Source organism: Grammomys surdaster, unplaced genomic scaffold, assembly GCF_004785775.1.
Source record: "Grammomys surdaster isolate TR1022 unplaced genomic scaffold, NIH_TR_1.0 194, whole genome shotgun sequence".
Taxonomy (NCBI): Eukaryota; Metazoa; Chordata; class Mammalia; order Rodentia; family Muridae; genus Grammomys; species Grammomys surdaster.
This window is the reverse complement of record NW_021604639.1, coordinates 3,068,906-3,086,542: the sequence shown is the minus strand read 5'-3', so window position 1 is coordinate 3,086,542 and position 17,637 is coordinate 3,068,906. Positions and strand designations below refer to the sequence as shown.

The 17,637-nt window shown below is 36.2% G+C and overlaps 1 protein-coding gene across 3 annotated transcripts in view; it reads left to right on the top strand.

Annotated features, from left to right (window-relative positions):
* Arid4b (AT-rich interaction domain 4B) overlaps window positions 1-17,637 on the top strand; it is a 119,500-nt gene that overhangs the window by 64,096 nt on the left and 37,767 nt on the right. For all 3 annotated transcript variants that reach the window (XR_003711727.1, XM_028769868.1, XM_028769867.1), the window contains exons 8-14: window positions 3,532-3,670; window positions 5,838-5,917; window positions 8,641-8,717; window positions 10,233-10,387; window positions 13,131-13,203; window positions 15,909-16,003; window positions 17,049-17,146. Coding sequence is in view for 2 of the 3 variants with exons in the window: in XM_028769868.1 (XP_028625701.1) it covers window positions 3,532-3,670; window positions 5,838-5,917; window positions 8,641-8,717; window positions 10,233-10,387; window positions 13,131-13,203; window positions 15,909-16,003; window positions 17,049-17,146 (717 nt within the window). In the remaining variant the exon portion in view is untranslated. The remainder of the gene's footprint in view (window positions 1-3,531; window positions 3,671-5,837; window positions 5,918-8,640; window positions 8,718-10,232; window positions 10,388-13,130; window positions 13,204-15,908; window positions 16,004-17,048; window positions 17,147-17,637) is intronic.

Genomic DNA, 17,637 nt, shown 5'->3' with positions numbered 1-17,637 from the left:
GTTGCATCTTGGGCATTTCAAGGTTCTAGGCTAATATCCAATAATCAGTGAGTGAATACCATGTGTGTTCTTTTGTGATTGGCTTACCTCACTCAGGATGATAATTTCTAGTTCCATCCATTTACCTAGGAACCCTTGAGAGCATTCTTATGACCATCATTTTCTTTTGAAATTATCTATTGAAAACTTAAGTCCTCATCATGATTTTAACAATGGCTATTTTAAATGTATTTTTAATCAATTATGGTGGTGTGTTCCTGTAATTCTAGCACTTGAGATGGTAAAGCAGGTAGATTAGAAATTTGCAGCCACCCTAGGATATATAACAAGAACATGTCACAAACAAATATATCCGTAGGTTTCCTAGGACTTCATTGTCCCAATAACTTTGTTTTTCTTTCAATAGCTTTAAATCCATATACTACCTATCTGCCTTCATTTATTCCACTTAATTTATAGCCTGCCTTTAGTTAATCCTAGTTAAGTTCAATAATTTTTTAATGACCAACTTCTACCTTGTTAATTATTTAAAGTAAGTTATTGATCTTAATGTGTAACTTAGCTGAGTTCTACCTTTACTATTTTCCTATTCTAGACAGAGGTTGTGTTATTCTGCCTCAATAATACAATGTTTAGAATTATGGACCTGTCTCCATGTGCTTTTCTCCACTAGCTTTGTTACTGGTTTTTGTTTTGTTTTTTTTAAGTAACTTATTAAAGGTTTGTGTGACTCTGGAGTAGGAAGGCAAGCTTCTGCTGTCACTTCCCCAACAGAAGAGAATAAAGCCTAAAAAATTTGCTTTTACTAACTAAGTTTACGTATGGCCATAAGGTTTATCCTTTGTAATGCTAATGATTATCTGGAAAATGAATGTCTATGACATTCATTTGCATACTATAACTCTTGCTTTTAAAAAATTTATTGATTATGATTTTAAATATGTTTACAAAATTGTGCAATGATTGCTACTTGACTACTGTCTGATTCCAAAAGATGTTTTTATGTTCCTTTTTTGAAATAAAAGTTAGATTGTTTTCCTCTTTTTTTTTTAAATATGTAGATAGAAATTGAATTCAGGGCTCTTCGACATGCTAAAGATTTGCACTCCTGTTAACAGTTTAATTTTTGGTAAAAATTAGGAAATATCCCTTTTATGGTTGCTTATGTCCATATATATCCAGTGGTTTAGTTTTTAAGAACCCGTGCATTATTAATTATCTACTAAAATTAATCTCTTTAAAATATACAACACATGAAGTATGAAATTGCTCTATACTTGTCTGAAATAATAGCAGATTGCTGAAACTAGAATTGCATTTTTTCAGTATTCTGAATTTTCTTGTCATCAAATTCAATATAAAGTTTCCTTTTGTCTTCTTATCTCTTTTCCTTTCTAGAATTACGGTCAACTTTTTTCTAATGTCAAGGAAGCATAGTACCTGATTTCAGATATTTCTGCCTCTGCTAGTTGACAAATTCCTATTTTAGTAGTCCAGTGCAATATTCTGTGTTCCTGAATGTATTTTTTTTTTTTTTAGGTAGTATGTTTTTTTTTTTTTTAATTCAGTTTACATCCTGGTCACAGTCTCCACTCACTCTTCTCCTCCCAGTCCCACCCTTATAAATCCTTCTCCACGTTGCCCCTCCCCTTCTCCTCAGAGAAGGGAAGCCCCTCTTGGATACCATCCTGTCCTGAGACATCTGGTTCCAGCAGGACCAGGCACATCTTTTCTTACTGAGGCCCAACTAGTCAGTCCAGGTAGGTGGAAGGGGATCAGAAACCAAGACAGCCCCACACTGCCCATGTTCCACTTGGTAGGGCACCCACATGAAGACCAAGCTGCATAGTTGCCACAAATGTGTAGGGTTCTTAGGTCCAGGTCCAGCATGAGCCCTGGTTGGTGGCCCAGGCTCTGTGGGCCTCCAAGGTCCCAGGTTTGTTGACTCTGTAGGTCTTCTTGTGGTGTCTTTGACCCTTCTGGCTTGCTCATTCCTATCCCTACTCTTCCACAAGACCCCCGGGCTCTACTTGATAATTGTCCGTGGGTCTCTGCATCTGTCTTCATCCTACTCAGCTATTAAAAACAAAGACATCATGAATTTTGCAGGTAGTAGTTTTTTTAAAGAGTTATTTTAGGAACAACCACAATTAGAAGTCAGAGTGAAGGATCTGGTTTTGAGGAACACCGCAGCAGAAGTGCTACTGAGACAAAACAGCAGCAGTGACGAGAAAATCTGATGTTTGAATTCATGCCAAAGCAGAGACACAAGAGATGTCCCTTGTTTTGATTTTGTTCAGAGGGGCAGGGAGGAGATATGAGATGTGGAACAATCGGAGGGTGAACCAGGAGGGGAATAAAATCTGGAGTGTTAAAAAAAAGAAAGATTAAATAAAAAGAAGGAATATAAAAAAAAATCAGATCTACAAATTATCTTTGGAAAGATGTGTATCAAATATGCATCTATTTAAAATAGTACTAAAGATGTTTAAAAGCAGGGGTTCCAAAGCAAGGGAGAGAATGTCACCATGTAGAAAGCTCATGTTCTCTCCATGTTTATCTCCTGAATGTATTTTACAGCAGCACAAAAGAACCATGTGTGCATTTTGTGTGTACTGAACTGGGTTCATTTTTCTTTTAAGGATTGAAATGGTTGTTTCTTTTTCTTTTCTTTTTTTTTCTTTCTTTCTTTTTTTTTTTTTGGTTTTTCGAGATGAAATGGTGTTTAACTGAATTGTCTCCTTGCCCCCTCACTGTTAACTTTTTTTTTAAAATTTTTTTTTAATTTGCCCTTTTTTTTTAAGGTTTTATTTTATGTGTATGGGCATGTATGTCTTAAGTACCATGTATGTGCATTGCTTGCAGAGACCAGAAGAGGGCATTGGTTCTCATGGAACTGGAATTAGGAGGGGCTTGTGAGTGTGTTGGGAAGATAAGCTGGTCCTCTAGAATAGACAGTATCTTAATCCCGAGCCATCTCTCTAACCCCTGCCTTCTCCCTTTTTAAGTTTTCTCAGTATTGGGAATAAAAGAAGATTATCTCCTGAACTTCTTCGGATCTCCTATGTTGTAGTGTAATACAGAGATGTATAGTATGGGCCTTTAGCTTTTTTTGGGGGGGGGATTTGGAGACTGGCTATTCTGTTCTTGCCCCCTTCCCCAATCTTTGTTTTATCTTTTGGAACATGTCTTGCTATGTAAATCATGCTAGCCTCAAACTTGAGTTCTTGCCTTGGCCTGTTGGACTGTTAGAATTACAGGTGTGCACTACTATGCCTATGCCTTCCTTCTTTTTTGCTTTTCAAAACAGTAAGCCCAAAAGATTTTGGGGAGTTGCATATAATGTTCTTTTGTTTGAGGATAAGCTTGCTGCTACTGTTTGGAAATCTAGAGAATGATTTGAAATCTAAAAAGAGTTACTTTTCAGCTTTTAGTGAATATGGGAAAGTTCTGAAACAGCCTGCTAACTATTGGTATATTTATCTTCCTGACGGTAAATGAAAATGTTGTCTGTATTTTTTTTCTTTCTAGACCAGAGGAGGAATCTTCCTCCTCATCCAGTGATGATGACGAGGATGATAGGAAACAGACCGACGAGCTGCTGGGCAAAGTTGTTTGTGTAGATTATGTTAGTTTGGATAAAAAGAAAGCGCTGTGGTTTCCTGCACTGGTGAGTATTTTGGGTATGAAAGGACTTAATCCTTTGTTTTTAAAATAGTATTTATTGGGGGTGGAACTGGAGAGATGGCTCTTCATCTAGAGGTCCTGAGTTCAGTTCCCAGTACCCATAATGTGGCTTACAACCAACCATCTAATGGGATTTTATACTCTCTTCTAGGATCCCAACTGTATATGCAGATAAAGACCCATATACATAAGATGCATAAATTAGTTTTTATTTTATTTGTATGAATATTTGCTTTTACATGTGTATGTCCCCTTGGAGGCCAGAAGAGTGTGTTGCATCTCTTGTAATTGGACTTACAGACACTTATGAGTCCCCAGATGGGTACTGGAAACTGAACCAGGGTCCTGTGCAAGAGCAACAATTGCTTTTACCCACTAAGGCATCTTACTGCTTAGTTATCCACTCTCCTCCTCCCTCTTTTAAGTAAAGTTTTATGAGGTAGAGTTTGGCCTCCAGCTGTATTAGCTTGGCTTTGAGTTCGTGGATCTCCCACCTTCACCTTCCAGGTTAACAGGTACACACCACCTTGCCTGGCTATAAACAGTACAGGTTTTAAAGAGATAAGTTTGTACAGGAAATAATGGTTTTTCTAACTAATGTTGTTTATAGGTACACAATAGGAGAGAGTGTCTAGCTTTATTAAACCAGCAAAGATTTTTTTTCTAAATCGTTTAAATACAAAGAAGTCTTGGTGATGTCTAAGCGAAGCAGTTTGGTAATGAAGAAACTGGGTGTTTTGGGTAGAAAAATCATGATACAAACTTGTAGAACTTGTAAGTCCATTATAAAGTCTAAAATGCAAAAGGAGGGCAGACTTTTTGTGAATTGGCCTCATCTTTCTGGGCCAGATATTGCACAGCTGGTAAAAGTTTCACTTAACACTCACCCTGAGTTCAGATCCTGAAGCTCCCAGAGTAGAAGGAGAGAGCTGACCTTACAGTTCTCTGATCTATATCCGCGTATAGTCCTCCTCTGTCCCAATTAAATACGTGGAAAAAAAATGTGTTTTTGGAAGAGGAATGCTAAATAGAAGTTTTTTTGTTAAAAATTTAACACTCTTCTGTGTAAATAAAATATTCTTTTATGAAAACTTAGCCACATGTGCACACACACACTTGTGCATTGTGACTTTGATTAGCTAAACTAAGGATCTCCCCATTCCCACTCTGTATTGTGATTTCTGAATCATACTGCCACAGCTGTCTTTTTGTATAATGGCCATGGCTCCTAACTCATGTCCTAATGCTAGTATGGGAAACACATTACTTACCATCTCCTAGCCCAAGAAGTTTTTAAGGCATTTTTTGTAAATTTAAAATTAACTATGAAAATTATTTGTGTATGTGTTTCTGTGTATACTATGCATATGAAGGTACCTGTGAAATTAGAAGACATAGAATTCAAGTACTTGTGAACCATCTGACATGGGCATTAGGAATGAAACTTCGGTCTGATGGAAGAGCATAAAGTGTTCTTAACTGTCTTTCTGTTTTATTGTTTTGTTTTTGTTGTTGTTTGAGATAATGATTTTTCTATTTGAGATATGATTTTTTTATGCATTTAGCCTGCTTTTGAACTAAAGAGCTTCCTGCCTTAGCCTCCCATGTCCTGAGATCATTAGTCATTAGGTGTAGCTACAGTGCCCAGGAATTTACTCACTGAGCCATCTCACAGGCCCAATAATTTATTTTTTATTTTACTTTTTAAATTGCACTCATTTATTTATGGGGGGGTATGCCATGGCCACATACATGTGTGGAGTGTGCATGTGGAGGTCAGAAGATGGCTTGTTGCAATTAATTGTTCTCTCTTAACACCCTGTGGGTTCTAGGATTGAATTGATATAACTCTCTTGTCTGGAACTCACAGAGACCTGCCTGCCTCTGCTTCCTGGTGCTAGGATTACAGACGTGTGCCCAGCTGTAAGGAGAATCTTTAAAAACAGACTTTTGTGTTAGATCATTTTATAAGCTTTTAGTTTTTATTGAAGGCTTAACATATGGTCTTCAATATTCTGGGGACTGTGCGCTTTTGTCCTCGGTTCAGCCACAAAGTGCTATTCTACACCTTCAAAACTATTTAAATAGGAGCTATGTAAATAACTATGAGGATACTTTCATTTACGATAGTTCCATACTTTCTTTTAAAGGTGGTTTGTCCTGACTGTAGTGATGAGATCGCTGTGAAAAAAGACAGTATTCTCGTCCGGTCTTTCAAAGACGGCAGATTGTAAGTATAGTTCATGGGATTTTAAATCTGACCCACATAAGCCGTGTTTTCCAAATTATGATGTTAAACTATGACCCTATTTTGTTTTTGAAGAGAAATGTTTCAAAGAGAATGACTTTTACACTCTCTGGAAGTCTTACAATATCTTTCCTTACTCATTAGATCTGCTACTATAGACTTAAGACTTTCTTAGTTATGTATATGATAGCTGGTAGCTTATTGTGGCAGATTCAATGTTTAACGGATCTAACTAGATAGCAATAAATTGAATGTCTTTGGGGTTATTTATTTACTTTGGGGAGTGGTTGTGAGTGTCATAGTGTACATGTAGAGGTCAGAATACATCTTGTGGAGTTGGTTCTCCTTCTACCATGTGGGTTATGGGGACTGAATTCAGGCTGTTAGGCTTGACAGCAGGTATTTTCACCTGCTTGGCCATGTCAGTAGTCCTAAGGCTTATTTTTGATTATTTAATACTCTTTGTTTCTAAATATGATTTACTGTACTGTTTCTCAACATGTGGAGTGAGAGCCCTTGGGGAGGTCTAACAACCATTTCACAGGGGTCACCTAAGACTATGGGAAAAACATAGATATTTACAATTATAATAAATAACAGTAGCAAAATTACAGTTACAAGATAGCATAGGGGTCACCATAACATACGGAACTGTGTTAAAGGGTCACAGTGTTAAGAAGGTTCAGAAGTGATGCTCCATTGGCTAATATATGACTTCTACATTTATCTTAGGATTTAAGGGATCTTTTAAAAATGTATTCTACATAGCAGGAAAGAGAAGTCTTTCTCAGAGAAGATAGCTCCTTCCCTCTCTTCCTTCCTCCTTCCTTCTTTCCTTCCTCTAGCTCTGACTGTCCAGGAACTCCCTCTGTAGACCAGGCTGTCCTGGAACTCAGAGAGCCCTCTTGAATGCTAGGATTAAAGGTGTGCTCCAGCACCATCTGACATGGAGGTTTTTTTATTTTTTTAAGAGAAAGAGTTCTGAATTTGTAGTTTTATTTTTAAGGATTAAGTAGATGTAGAAACTGTTTCCTTTTTTCCTTTCCTCCCTCCTCTTCTCCACCCTGTTGTACTCTTGGTCTCAGTAATCTGTACTTTATCAGCTTCCTAATATCGGGGGTTACAGATTCATGCTACCATGACCAGCTGAAACAGGTTTCCCACTGGGCTTTACTAGGTGTCAGTACCTTTAGGTTAGCACTTCTTAACGTTTAACATTTAGGTTTTCAAGTTCTAAAAAGTAAATTTTGAAAATAATTCATAAAAACAACTTCAACAAAATTGTGATAATCACAGAAATTTCAACACCAGATTTGAGTACTTGTTTTGTAGTAAGAAATAAATTATATTTGGGAGTAGAGAGATGGGGAGATGGTAGTCAAAGGGTATAAGTTTCAGTGTTTTACATATAATGTTACAGTTGTAGTTCTTGGCTTTATCTCATGTACTTGGTATTTCTCCCCACTCCATTCTCTGAAAAGATAACTATGTGAGGTAACAGATGTGTTAGTTAATTGGATTGTGGCAATCATTTATTATAGTATGTGTGTGTCAAATTATCACATTTATGCTTTTATATATACAATTTATTTTGTCAGTTATACCTGGCTAACACTAGGAAAGGTGGTCACATATTGACTGCTTAGATATTTAATGATACACTTCCAGTAAAGTGTGTTGAAGACTCAGAATGATAAATGAATGAAAGTGTATGTTGTGTAGCGGTGGGAGGGAAGGAAGTGTGCACAGATGAAACAGTACCTGAGTTTCTGAGTGGTGGTGTGTGCTGGGGTATGTATGAGACTTATTTGCATAATCCTTACCCACTTGAATGTGCTTGAAAAATTTAAAATAAAAGATGAAATCTTTTTAAATTCAAATTCATATGTATGGATGTTCTGCCTGCGTGCATGTCTTGCATACTTCTGGTGCCTTTGGAGCTGCAGATGGTTGAGCCTCTGTATGGATGCTAGAGATCAAATTCTGGTCTTGTTGAAGAACAGCTGGTGCTCTTAACCCTGAGCCATCTGGCCAGCAAAATAAGATAGTTTAAAGAAATTGAGCACTGAAAATTATATTTGGGTTTCTTGGGGAGGGGTGTGATTAGTACACACCAAATAAATAGAAGCCTAATTTTGGTTTATTTAAATTAAAGAACAGTAAATGATATTTTTCATTAAACCTGTCCCAGTTGTTTGTATCTAGCTTTCCTTAGAGTTGAGGCATTCTGAAATAAAATTTCTGAGTTTAGAAGTTGATTTATAATCCTAAAATAGTTCTTAAAGCATTGTTGAATACCTCTAGAAGAAACTAAAAACTAAAGAAATTTGTCTTATGAATGGGCATATTTTCTTTCTGTCTTCAAGATAATGGCAAGTTTTACTGTTGACTTCTTCCTCATTGGATTTCTGCACTCTGCCATTGAAATGCTTCTTTGTATTACTACATTGCTATAGAGATTTAGCATTTGTTTCTAGGCAGAGCACTGTTTGATACTATTTTTTTCTTGATTCTGGAATTTACATCGAGATATAAACCAAACAAATCTTAAGGCAGGATCCTTCTATAGACAGTGTAATGTGTAGTTCTATGTTCAGTTGTTTTTATTGCTCATGTTAATGGTCTTATTTTTTGTGATATTTGTCTGTGATTTGATGACTGTTTTAATTTCTTATTTTTTTCATCTTTGTAATTGAATAATATAGTACTTCAGTTCCAAGAAAAGATGTCCATGAAATTACTAGTGACACTGCACCGAAGCCTGATGCTGTATTAAAGCAAGGTAAGGGAAAAATCTTGGAAAGATTAAAAGTAGTAAGTGTTTTATAAATTAATGAATTCAATTTTTCTTTTACTTTATTAACATATTTTTATTAGTTTTATATTTTGAAAAAGCTTACATATCTTGTTATATATCTTTTTTTAAAAATAGAAGTTCTAAATAGTGTAATAATCTGGATTAGTGATTTAATAAAAACCAAATAGTTATTTCAATAATATGCACTTTACCTAGGAAATTCATTGTTGGTTTACAGGGATGACAGAAATAAAATTAAGGTAATTTTGGTTTGTTAACTCTGATAGTATATATTCCTAATCAAAGGCTTTAATAGTTTTATTTGACTGAGAAGTAATGCTGTCATTGCATTTGTTAGTTTGTTTTTAGTATTGTAAATTATTGTTTCTTACTTTACCTATCAACAGTAGACTGCCTACAAATTTATGTTTTGTAATTAATACCAATATAGTATAAAAAAAGAATAACTGCTTTTAGCTAATTTTAGTTTAAACTCACTATTTACAAATTTTAAGTTTGGCTTAGTTAGATTTGCAGAGAATATTTCTGGCTACTTTTAGCTTTGTACTTGATATGATACTCTATAGTAATTATTGAGTAAAGTATGAGTCAATAGACTCATAGGATGATGATGCACACCTTTAATCCTAGCACTTGGGAGACAGAGGCAAGTGGTTCTTTGAGTTCCAGACCAGCCTGGTCTATATAGCCAGTTCCAGGACAGTCAAGGCTACCCAGAGAGATCCCATCTCAAAAACAGAAACAAAAAAACCAACAAACAAGTAGTAATGAAAAAACATTGACTCATTTGTTAAAATTGTTTGTAGGACATAAACTTAGTTTCTGTTTAAAAAAGAAAATTGCTTTTTTTCCTCTTGTGTTTGTTTGTTTGTTTATTTTTTCTTGACAGAATTTCTCTTAGCCCTGGATGTTCTGAAACTGGCTTTGTAGTTTGTGTTAGCCTCAAATTCACAGAGATCTGACTGCCTTTACTTCCTCAGCACTAGGATTGAAGTCATGTGCCCAGTTCTTGTTCTTTTAAGATTTGTTTATTTACTTTATATATGTGAGTGTTTTGTCTGTGTGTACATTTGAAAACCAGGAAAGGACATCAGATCTCATGGGATTACAATTATAGATTACATGGGACTACAGTTGTAAACCATTAAGTGGGTGTCAGGAATTTAACTCAGGATCTCTGGAAGAGTAGCCTTAACCGTTGAGCCATCCCTCCAGCCTTTATTTGTTTGAACTTAAGAGCCCTTCCAGTGATAGCAGTGGACTTTAATAACCATAAAATGGATCTCCTGCATATAAGATCAGAAGGATTGAGTGAGTGGCTTCACGTACCTGTTCTTAGGACAGAACCAGGAGTCTTGCACATACTTAAAAACTGTCAATGCTGGTAGCACAGCTTTTATTTCTTATCATATTTAATATTTTTAGATAACTCAGTTGTCTTAATCTGGTCAGTTTGCTGACATTATGGTATGTTTCTAGCCTTTGATCAGGCACTTGAGTTTCACAAAAGTAGAACTATTCCTGCTAACTGGAAGACTGAATTGAAAGAAGACAGCTCCAGTAGTGAAGCTGAGGAAGAGGAGGAAGAGGAAGATGATGAGAAAGAGAAAGAAGATAACAGCAGTGAAGAAGAGGTAAATAAAACTTGCTGATGCCTTTTAAAATGTTAAGTAATGTCTTACTACTAGGGATCTTTTCATCATAAACTTTTGTCTAATCAAGTTTGATTTTTTATCTGAACACAGGGATGTGGGCTTGGGAAATTAACAGTAGTTTCATACACTTACCCTAGGTGATTCAGGGGTGCTTTTACTTAGATGACTAAAATACCACCTAGTGCTTAACATGCTTTAAACCATCATATGGTTCAAAAAATCAGTATATATGATAATTACTATCTCATAACAGGTGTATATCTTCATAATTACCAAAAATGTCCAGAATAATGCCCAGCCAGTATTAATGAAAAGTGAAGGTCAGCATCTTTTAAATTCACGAATGGAAAACAATTTAACTTCATACATATGGATTTCCATATGCATTCATTGGGTCATAGAGTTAAAGTTTTAAATTTTATTATGATTTCAGGTCATAATTCTAACACAAAAAATGACTAAGTCATGTACAGATAATAATATTTACTGTTTTGATCATGAAGTGAACTGTGTTTTCTATTTGGAAAATCATGGTAATTTCTTATGAATATGTAATGTTTTCAGTTTTTGGATTCTATTATTTAATTGTAGTAAATAGTTAATGAAATAGGAGTTTTGGTAATTTTATAATGCAGTGATAAATGATAGCATAGAAACTTGTCTGTTTCAGTCTCACCTATGTCTGCTCTTTATTTTAAATATTAAAATCAGAACTAAGGTTGAGGTATTGTCTGGGTGCTTGCCTTGCAAGTTGGAGACCCTGGCTTCTACCTCCAGCATTATGTGACCAATTCCTTGTTTAGAATCTCTGAATGGCTCCTTTTTAGTATAGAAATCCAGCTCCAAGTGTAAAGTCTTCCTCGATGGTCCAGGCTCTGCTGCCCCTTCCTCATGTTTGTCTCTGTGCTTTCCCTGGGAACTCTTGAGCTCTAGCTCTGTCACCTTACATACTTTGCTGCTTCTCATCTCTCACACCATACCACTCTGCTTCTCCCTCCCTCTGGTGTCTGTGTGCAATACTGGTAGTGGGAACTGCCAGGCACATGTTTGATCATTTTCCAAAACTCTTTAGGGAAATCCCTGAACCATAACATGTCTCCCTTCTCTGGAATATAGCATATATCTCTCCCTGTCTCTGTGTCTCTCCTCACCACTCGTATTTAGGTTTGTTGCCTTTTTTTTTCCTTACTAATTTATTTGTAAGCTCCTCAAAGAGAAGGAGTCTATCTTATCAGTATATTTATACTCTTTGCATTTATCATAGTGCATAACCCATAACATGTGATCAATAAGTATCAGTTACCAAACAATTTGTTGCTTAGATTTGTGTTTTACAAGTACTTTTTTAAAAAGCAAATCTGGGGTGGAGGTACAGTGAGGTAGAAGCAAATTTGGTCACCAGTTAAACAGTTTAAGCTAAATACAAACTTAGATGTTTATGGAATAGAAACAAAACTACTGTGGCTTAAGTCAAATATTTTACCATAGTGACATTTAGGATAATGTCAATTTCCCCCCTTCTGTATTTGTATTTGACTGCCTTACCAAAACCTGACATATGTGGGCTGTTTAAATGGAGAAATGCAGTTTATCACAAGCAAGTTAATAGTTGTCATTTATTCTTTGTCTAACTACCAGTCTAGTAGCTTATTGATAAGTCTGTTTTGTTCTTTTTTAAAATTACTGTTCTTTGCTCCACAAAAAAATTCCCCTTAAAAACAAAGGGGAAAGTTTACTAGAACAATGGCATTGGACATGTGGCTTTTCCAAATTAAAAATATGTTTAACTTTGTTTAGCATATTAGTTGGATCTCCTCTGACTTAGAACCTCTCTTTCAGTTCGAGTAACTGCACAGCTTGCTTGTATGTGCTGAGTCATTTTCTCTGCAGTTATTCCTATGTTCTGTCACAGCAGGCTCCGTAGTTTTTTTTTTTGTTTGTTTTTTTGTTTTTCTTAACATTTGATGCAGCACCTAGCACAGTGCCTACACTTACAGGTGCTTTTTGTTTGTTGAATGGATGAAAGTCAATGAATTGGTGAGTTTCTCCATCTTACCTACTACCCTGCTCCTTGCAGGTTGCTTCAGGACCAGCTCCCTACTGCCACAGCCCTTGGCCACAGCAGCAAGAAGCTAGTCCCTCCCTTGTAATTGATAATTCGGGGAACTATTTTATTACTTGAAGATTTCCCTAAGTCTGAATCTTCAGGTATTGTAGATCAAGTTTGTTCCCCACTTCACTGATTATGTAAGCTTGAGGAACTATACAGTGGGGCTGCCTATAATGAAGGATACTTAGAGCAAATGGGACCTGTGCTTTCTGAGTTCCTTGAGGAGCAATAATAGAATCAGCTTTGTTGTTAAACTCTAGCCCAATTTTAATATACATGAGAATAGGTGTTCTTGAGCCTGTGACCCTAATTTAAAGAATAAATCTCTTGTAACAGTACAGAGATCAACAGTCTTATTAGTGCCTTTTCTTATATAAAAATTGACAGTTGGAATTCTGATGAGATACCTTTTAGGAAGTATTCATTTATATATTGCAGAATGTCTAGACTTAGTTGGTTTTGAACAGCCTAGTAGTAAAAAAATATTTTTGTGAACTGCCTTTTAAATAATTAAGTGAATAATAGTTTTTGCTATTGGCAAGAAATGTTGCTTGCATTAATAAAACTCTGAATTGAGGAAAATAATATCTTTTCTCCTGTGATTAAAATTAGGAAGAAATAGAACCATTTCCAGAGGAAAGGGAGAACTTTCTTCAGCAGCTGTATAAGTTTATGGAGGATAGAGGTAAGTGTGTCACTCTTCCTGTATAAGTTCATGGATGATGAAAGTGAGTTTGTCACTCTTACTGTGTAAGTTTATAGAAGGTGGAAGTGAGTTCGTCACTCTTAGTTCATGGAAGGTAGATGTGAGCATGTTTACTCTTAACTGTGTAAGATAGAAAACAAAATATCACACTTGTTTAGGCATTGAGTAAATCTTACCACCCAGCCTCATAGACCAAGAGAGATCCAGAATTATAACAAGAAGTGTAGGCTTAGATGTGATGGTTCTTGGTTTTAGTCCCAACACTAGGGAGGTTAGTGCTGAAAGACTGAGCTTGAGGCTTGAGGATCCTGTCTCAAAAAGCTCCTTCTCATACAAAAGGAAAAGTAACCTAAAAGCAGAAAAAAAAAAAAAAACCCCATAAATAATTAAATAAATGACAGTCTCCAGCTGAATGTGGGCAGCTTTCTGAATTTGCTTAATGTTGCAAAAGAAATCTAAAGAATAGGACTGGTGATCTGGCCTAGTTAGTAACAGTGGTTGCCTGGCATACATGAAGTCAAATTCTATTTCTACCACATGAACTAGAGTATTGTGGCAAATGCTTATAATCCTAGCTCTCTCCCAGTGAAGCAGGATTATCCTCAGCTATATAGCAAGTTTGAAGCTAGCCTTGGATATATAAATCCCTTTTGTAAACTACACTTTCCCTCAGAAGGAGACAAGGACTAAAATTGGGCCTGGTGGTATAAGCTTGTAATTTCAGCTACTCAGGAGGCTGAGCTAACTGGGCTGAGCTAAGAGGATTTAGGCTAACTGGGACAGCATTGTAACAGCTTGTCCCAAAAAGTAAAAAGAAAGCTGAGTGGTGGCTTAGTTGGTAAATTACTAGTCATGTAAGTTTAATTTCAATCCCCATTACCCATATTTTAAAAAGCCAGATGTGGTGCCATGTACATGGAGTGCAAGTGCTGGGACAGCAGATAGGAGGGTCTTTGAGGCTGGGTTAGTCAAATACGTGAACTCAGTGAGAGACCCCAAGGGAAAACACACACATGTGCATGCACAGGAACATACACACATATAAAAAGTAAAAGGGGGGCTGCAGATATGGCTCAGTGAACAACAGCACTGACTGCCTTTCCAGAGGACTTGCACCCACATGGCAGGTAACAGCTGTCTGTAATTCTACCTCCAGGGGACTTGAGGACATCTATTGGCTTTATGGCATGTGGTGCAAAGACATACATGTACATACATGCATGCAAAGCATCTATTTACATAAAATAAAAAATCTCAAAAAAAAAAAAAGTGGGCCAAGTTCAGTGGTAGAATACTTCCCTAGCATATCCAAGTCATGTTCAATCCCAGGTTTTTTACACGCGCGCACACACACACACACACACACACACACACAGACACACAGACACACAGACACACAGACACAGACACACATGCATACAGCAGGATAGAGGATGTATTCTAACTTTTTAAAATGTACTGTGCCACCAAGACCTTCAGGAACTTGTTCTGTACTGACAAATAGTAGTGGCTGTTGTGGTATGAGTATTTTTTCATTCTTTAATGTTAAATATTTTTTATCTATATATTTTATTTACATGGAGATTAGGCCTAAGAAGTGTGTTCATCCTTATAGTTTTGTGTGAGATACAGGAAAAAAGTACAGAGAATGATTAATACCTAATTAGAGAAGAATCCATACATTCATCCACTTGGTTTTGGAAATGAACATGTTGCAGCCTGGCTTTATTCTCTTCTTTCTCTACCACTTTGTAACATCTTGGAGGTTTTACTTATAAAACCTCCTTTTTAATTTCTCCTTGTAATTTCCTCTGTCATAATGAAACAAAAGTATTGCTTTACTGTAGAATCACTTGGTGTGTTAGTGAGTAAAGGTCAAAGAAAGAATCATGAAATAACTGATTAATACCTGCTCAATGTATACTGCAGTACATTAGTTTTTCTCAGCTTTATCTCCCTAGTGTTTGAAGGATTTGCAGTTTGTCATCCTTTCCTTGTTGTTTATTCTTGTCTTAGTTTGGGTTTTACTGCTGTGAACAGACACCATGACCAGGGCAACTCTTATAAGGCCAACGTTTAATTAATGCTGGCTTACAGGTTCAGAAGTTCAGTCCATAATCATCAAGGTGGGAGCATGGCAGCATCCAGGCAAACTTGGTGCTGGAGGAGCTAAGAGTTCTACCTCTTGTTCTGAAGACAAGAGGGGTCTTGAGGCTAATGCCCACAGTGATATACTTTCTCCAACAAGACCACATCTTCAAATAGTGCCACTCCCTGGTCCAAGCATATACAAACCATCACAATCCTCTTGTATCAGCAGAAGAAAGATACTAGTAAGAAACATAAGACTAGCAGAGGCAGGTGGATTTCTGAGTTCGAGGCCAGCATGGTCTACAGAGTGAGTTCCAGGACAGCCAGGACTATACAGAGAAATCCTGTCTTGAAAAACCAAAACAAACAAACAAACAAACAAACAAACAAAAGAAACATAAGACTGTAGAACTCTGGAGTGCAGATTCTTTAAAATAATGGTGCCATGGGTTTAGATAAGAAAGTGTTTGTTTTTGTTATTGTTCTGTGGAGTATATAGGTGGTAATCATTGGTATTATGTGAATCCTTTGAGATTTTAGATTAATATATATATAGTGTGTGTGTGTTGCTAATATATTATGTGTTTTAATAGGTACACCTATTAACAAACGGCCTGTGCTTGGATATCGAAATTTGAATCTTTTTAAATTATTCAGACTTGTGCACAAACTTGGAGGATTTGATAGCGTAAGTGTTATATATAATCAGAAGTGAAATGTGCTTTTCATATGATATGTTTCCTTAGGTATTATTCATCCACTTGGTGTTGGGAATGAGTGTGTTGCAGCCTGACTCTATTCTCTTTCTCTACCACTTTGTAACATCGTCGAGGTTTTATGTAGTGTCTCCTTGTAATTTCCTCTGTCATAATGAAACAAAAGTATAGCTTTACTGCAGAATCACTTGGTGTGTTAGTGAGTAAAGGTCAAAGAAAGCGTCATGAAATAACTGATTAATAGCTGCCCAGTGTATATCTGCTATCTCTCAAATTGTTGCCTGTTAATAAGAATGTAAGGAAAAAGATGGAACATAAAGTTTAGAATGACAGAGTACATGTCTGATTTCCGATTGAGTGTGTCAGACTTTGATGAGGTCCTATCTTAGTCAAGGCACGGCTCCAGAGACGAAAACACTTTTTTCCCTCCTCTCTTTTCTTTTAAAAATTGGATCTTAGTGTGTAGCCCTTGCTGGCCTGAAACTCTTCATATTGCTCAGACTGGCCTGGAACTCACAGAGCTCCACTTGATTGTGCCACACTCTCCCTCCATCTGTCCACCCCTCCTTCCTTCCTTCCCACCTTCATTCCCTCCCTCCCTCCTTCCCTCCCTTTCTTTCTTCCACCAAAACGTGTGTGTTTGAGTTGATCTGAGATGGTGTTTTAAAATTACCCTGTATGATTCATCTAACTCAGAGTGTGCTCTAGATTAAAATACTTTATTAATAAGTTCATTGAGTAATTTGATATTGAGTAATTTGAGTTTGACAAAAAAATATACTTTCATTTTTCTTTTTGTTAAAAGTCTAATAGCCCAATATTTAATGCTTAGAGTGGCCTGGCATTTGTTTGAGTACTAAAACTTTTTATTTGTAAACCACAATTAAAATTTATCATTATTTTTCATTTGAGCCTAGACCCAATAAATATAGCTTATCATATTTGTTATGTATGTTAAAATGTGTTATTACCATCCCACTTCTAATTTGAAAGTTTTTCTTTCCCTTTGTCTATTAGATTGAAAGTGGAGCTGTTTGGAAGCAAGTCTACCAAGACCTTGGGATTCCTGTCTTAAATTCAGCTGCGGGATACAATGTTAAATGTGCTTATAAAAAGTAAGTCAGTGTACTGGATTTGACTGTCTTTACTATCTTACCTAGAAAACAACCTGGATGTTTACTATTAGTCTATAGAAATAATTCTTGATATTAGATATTTAAGAATCTGTAAAGAAAATGTTAAATGCCATGATCATGTGAAAAGTACAACAAAGAAACTAAAAAGCTCATGTCCCAAAGCCGAAGAGATTCTATTAGCTGTGGGTGTTCTTTGACCCTATCTGGCTTTCTTTAGTTTATTTACAAAGGGTTCATTCTGATTTGCCCATTAGGAATGCTCTGCTGTTTGAATGAAGTTTACTAAAGTGCCTGATACCTTACACATTACAAATACTCAACAATAGATTTTTACCATTGATAATCTTTATAGCTTCTACTTTGTAGCTACTGTTGTTACTTTTATGTACATTGTAACTTTTCACTCTTACCTCAGGTATTATTTTGAAGTTCATTGCTAGCTTCATATGTGTTTTTACCATATTTACCCC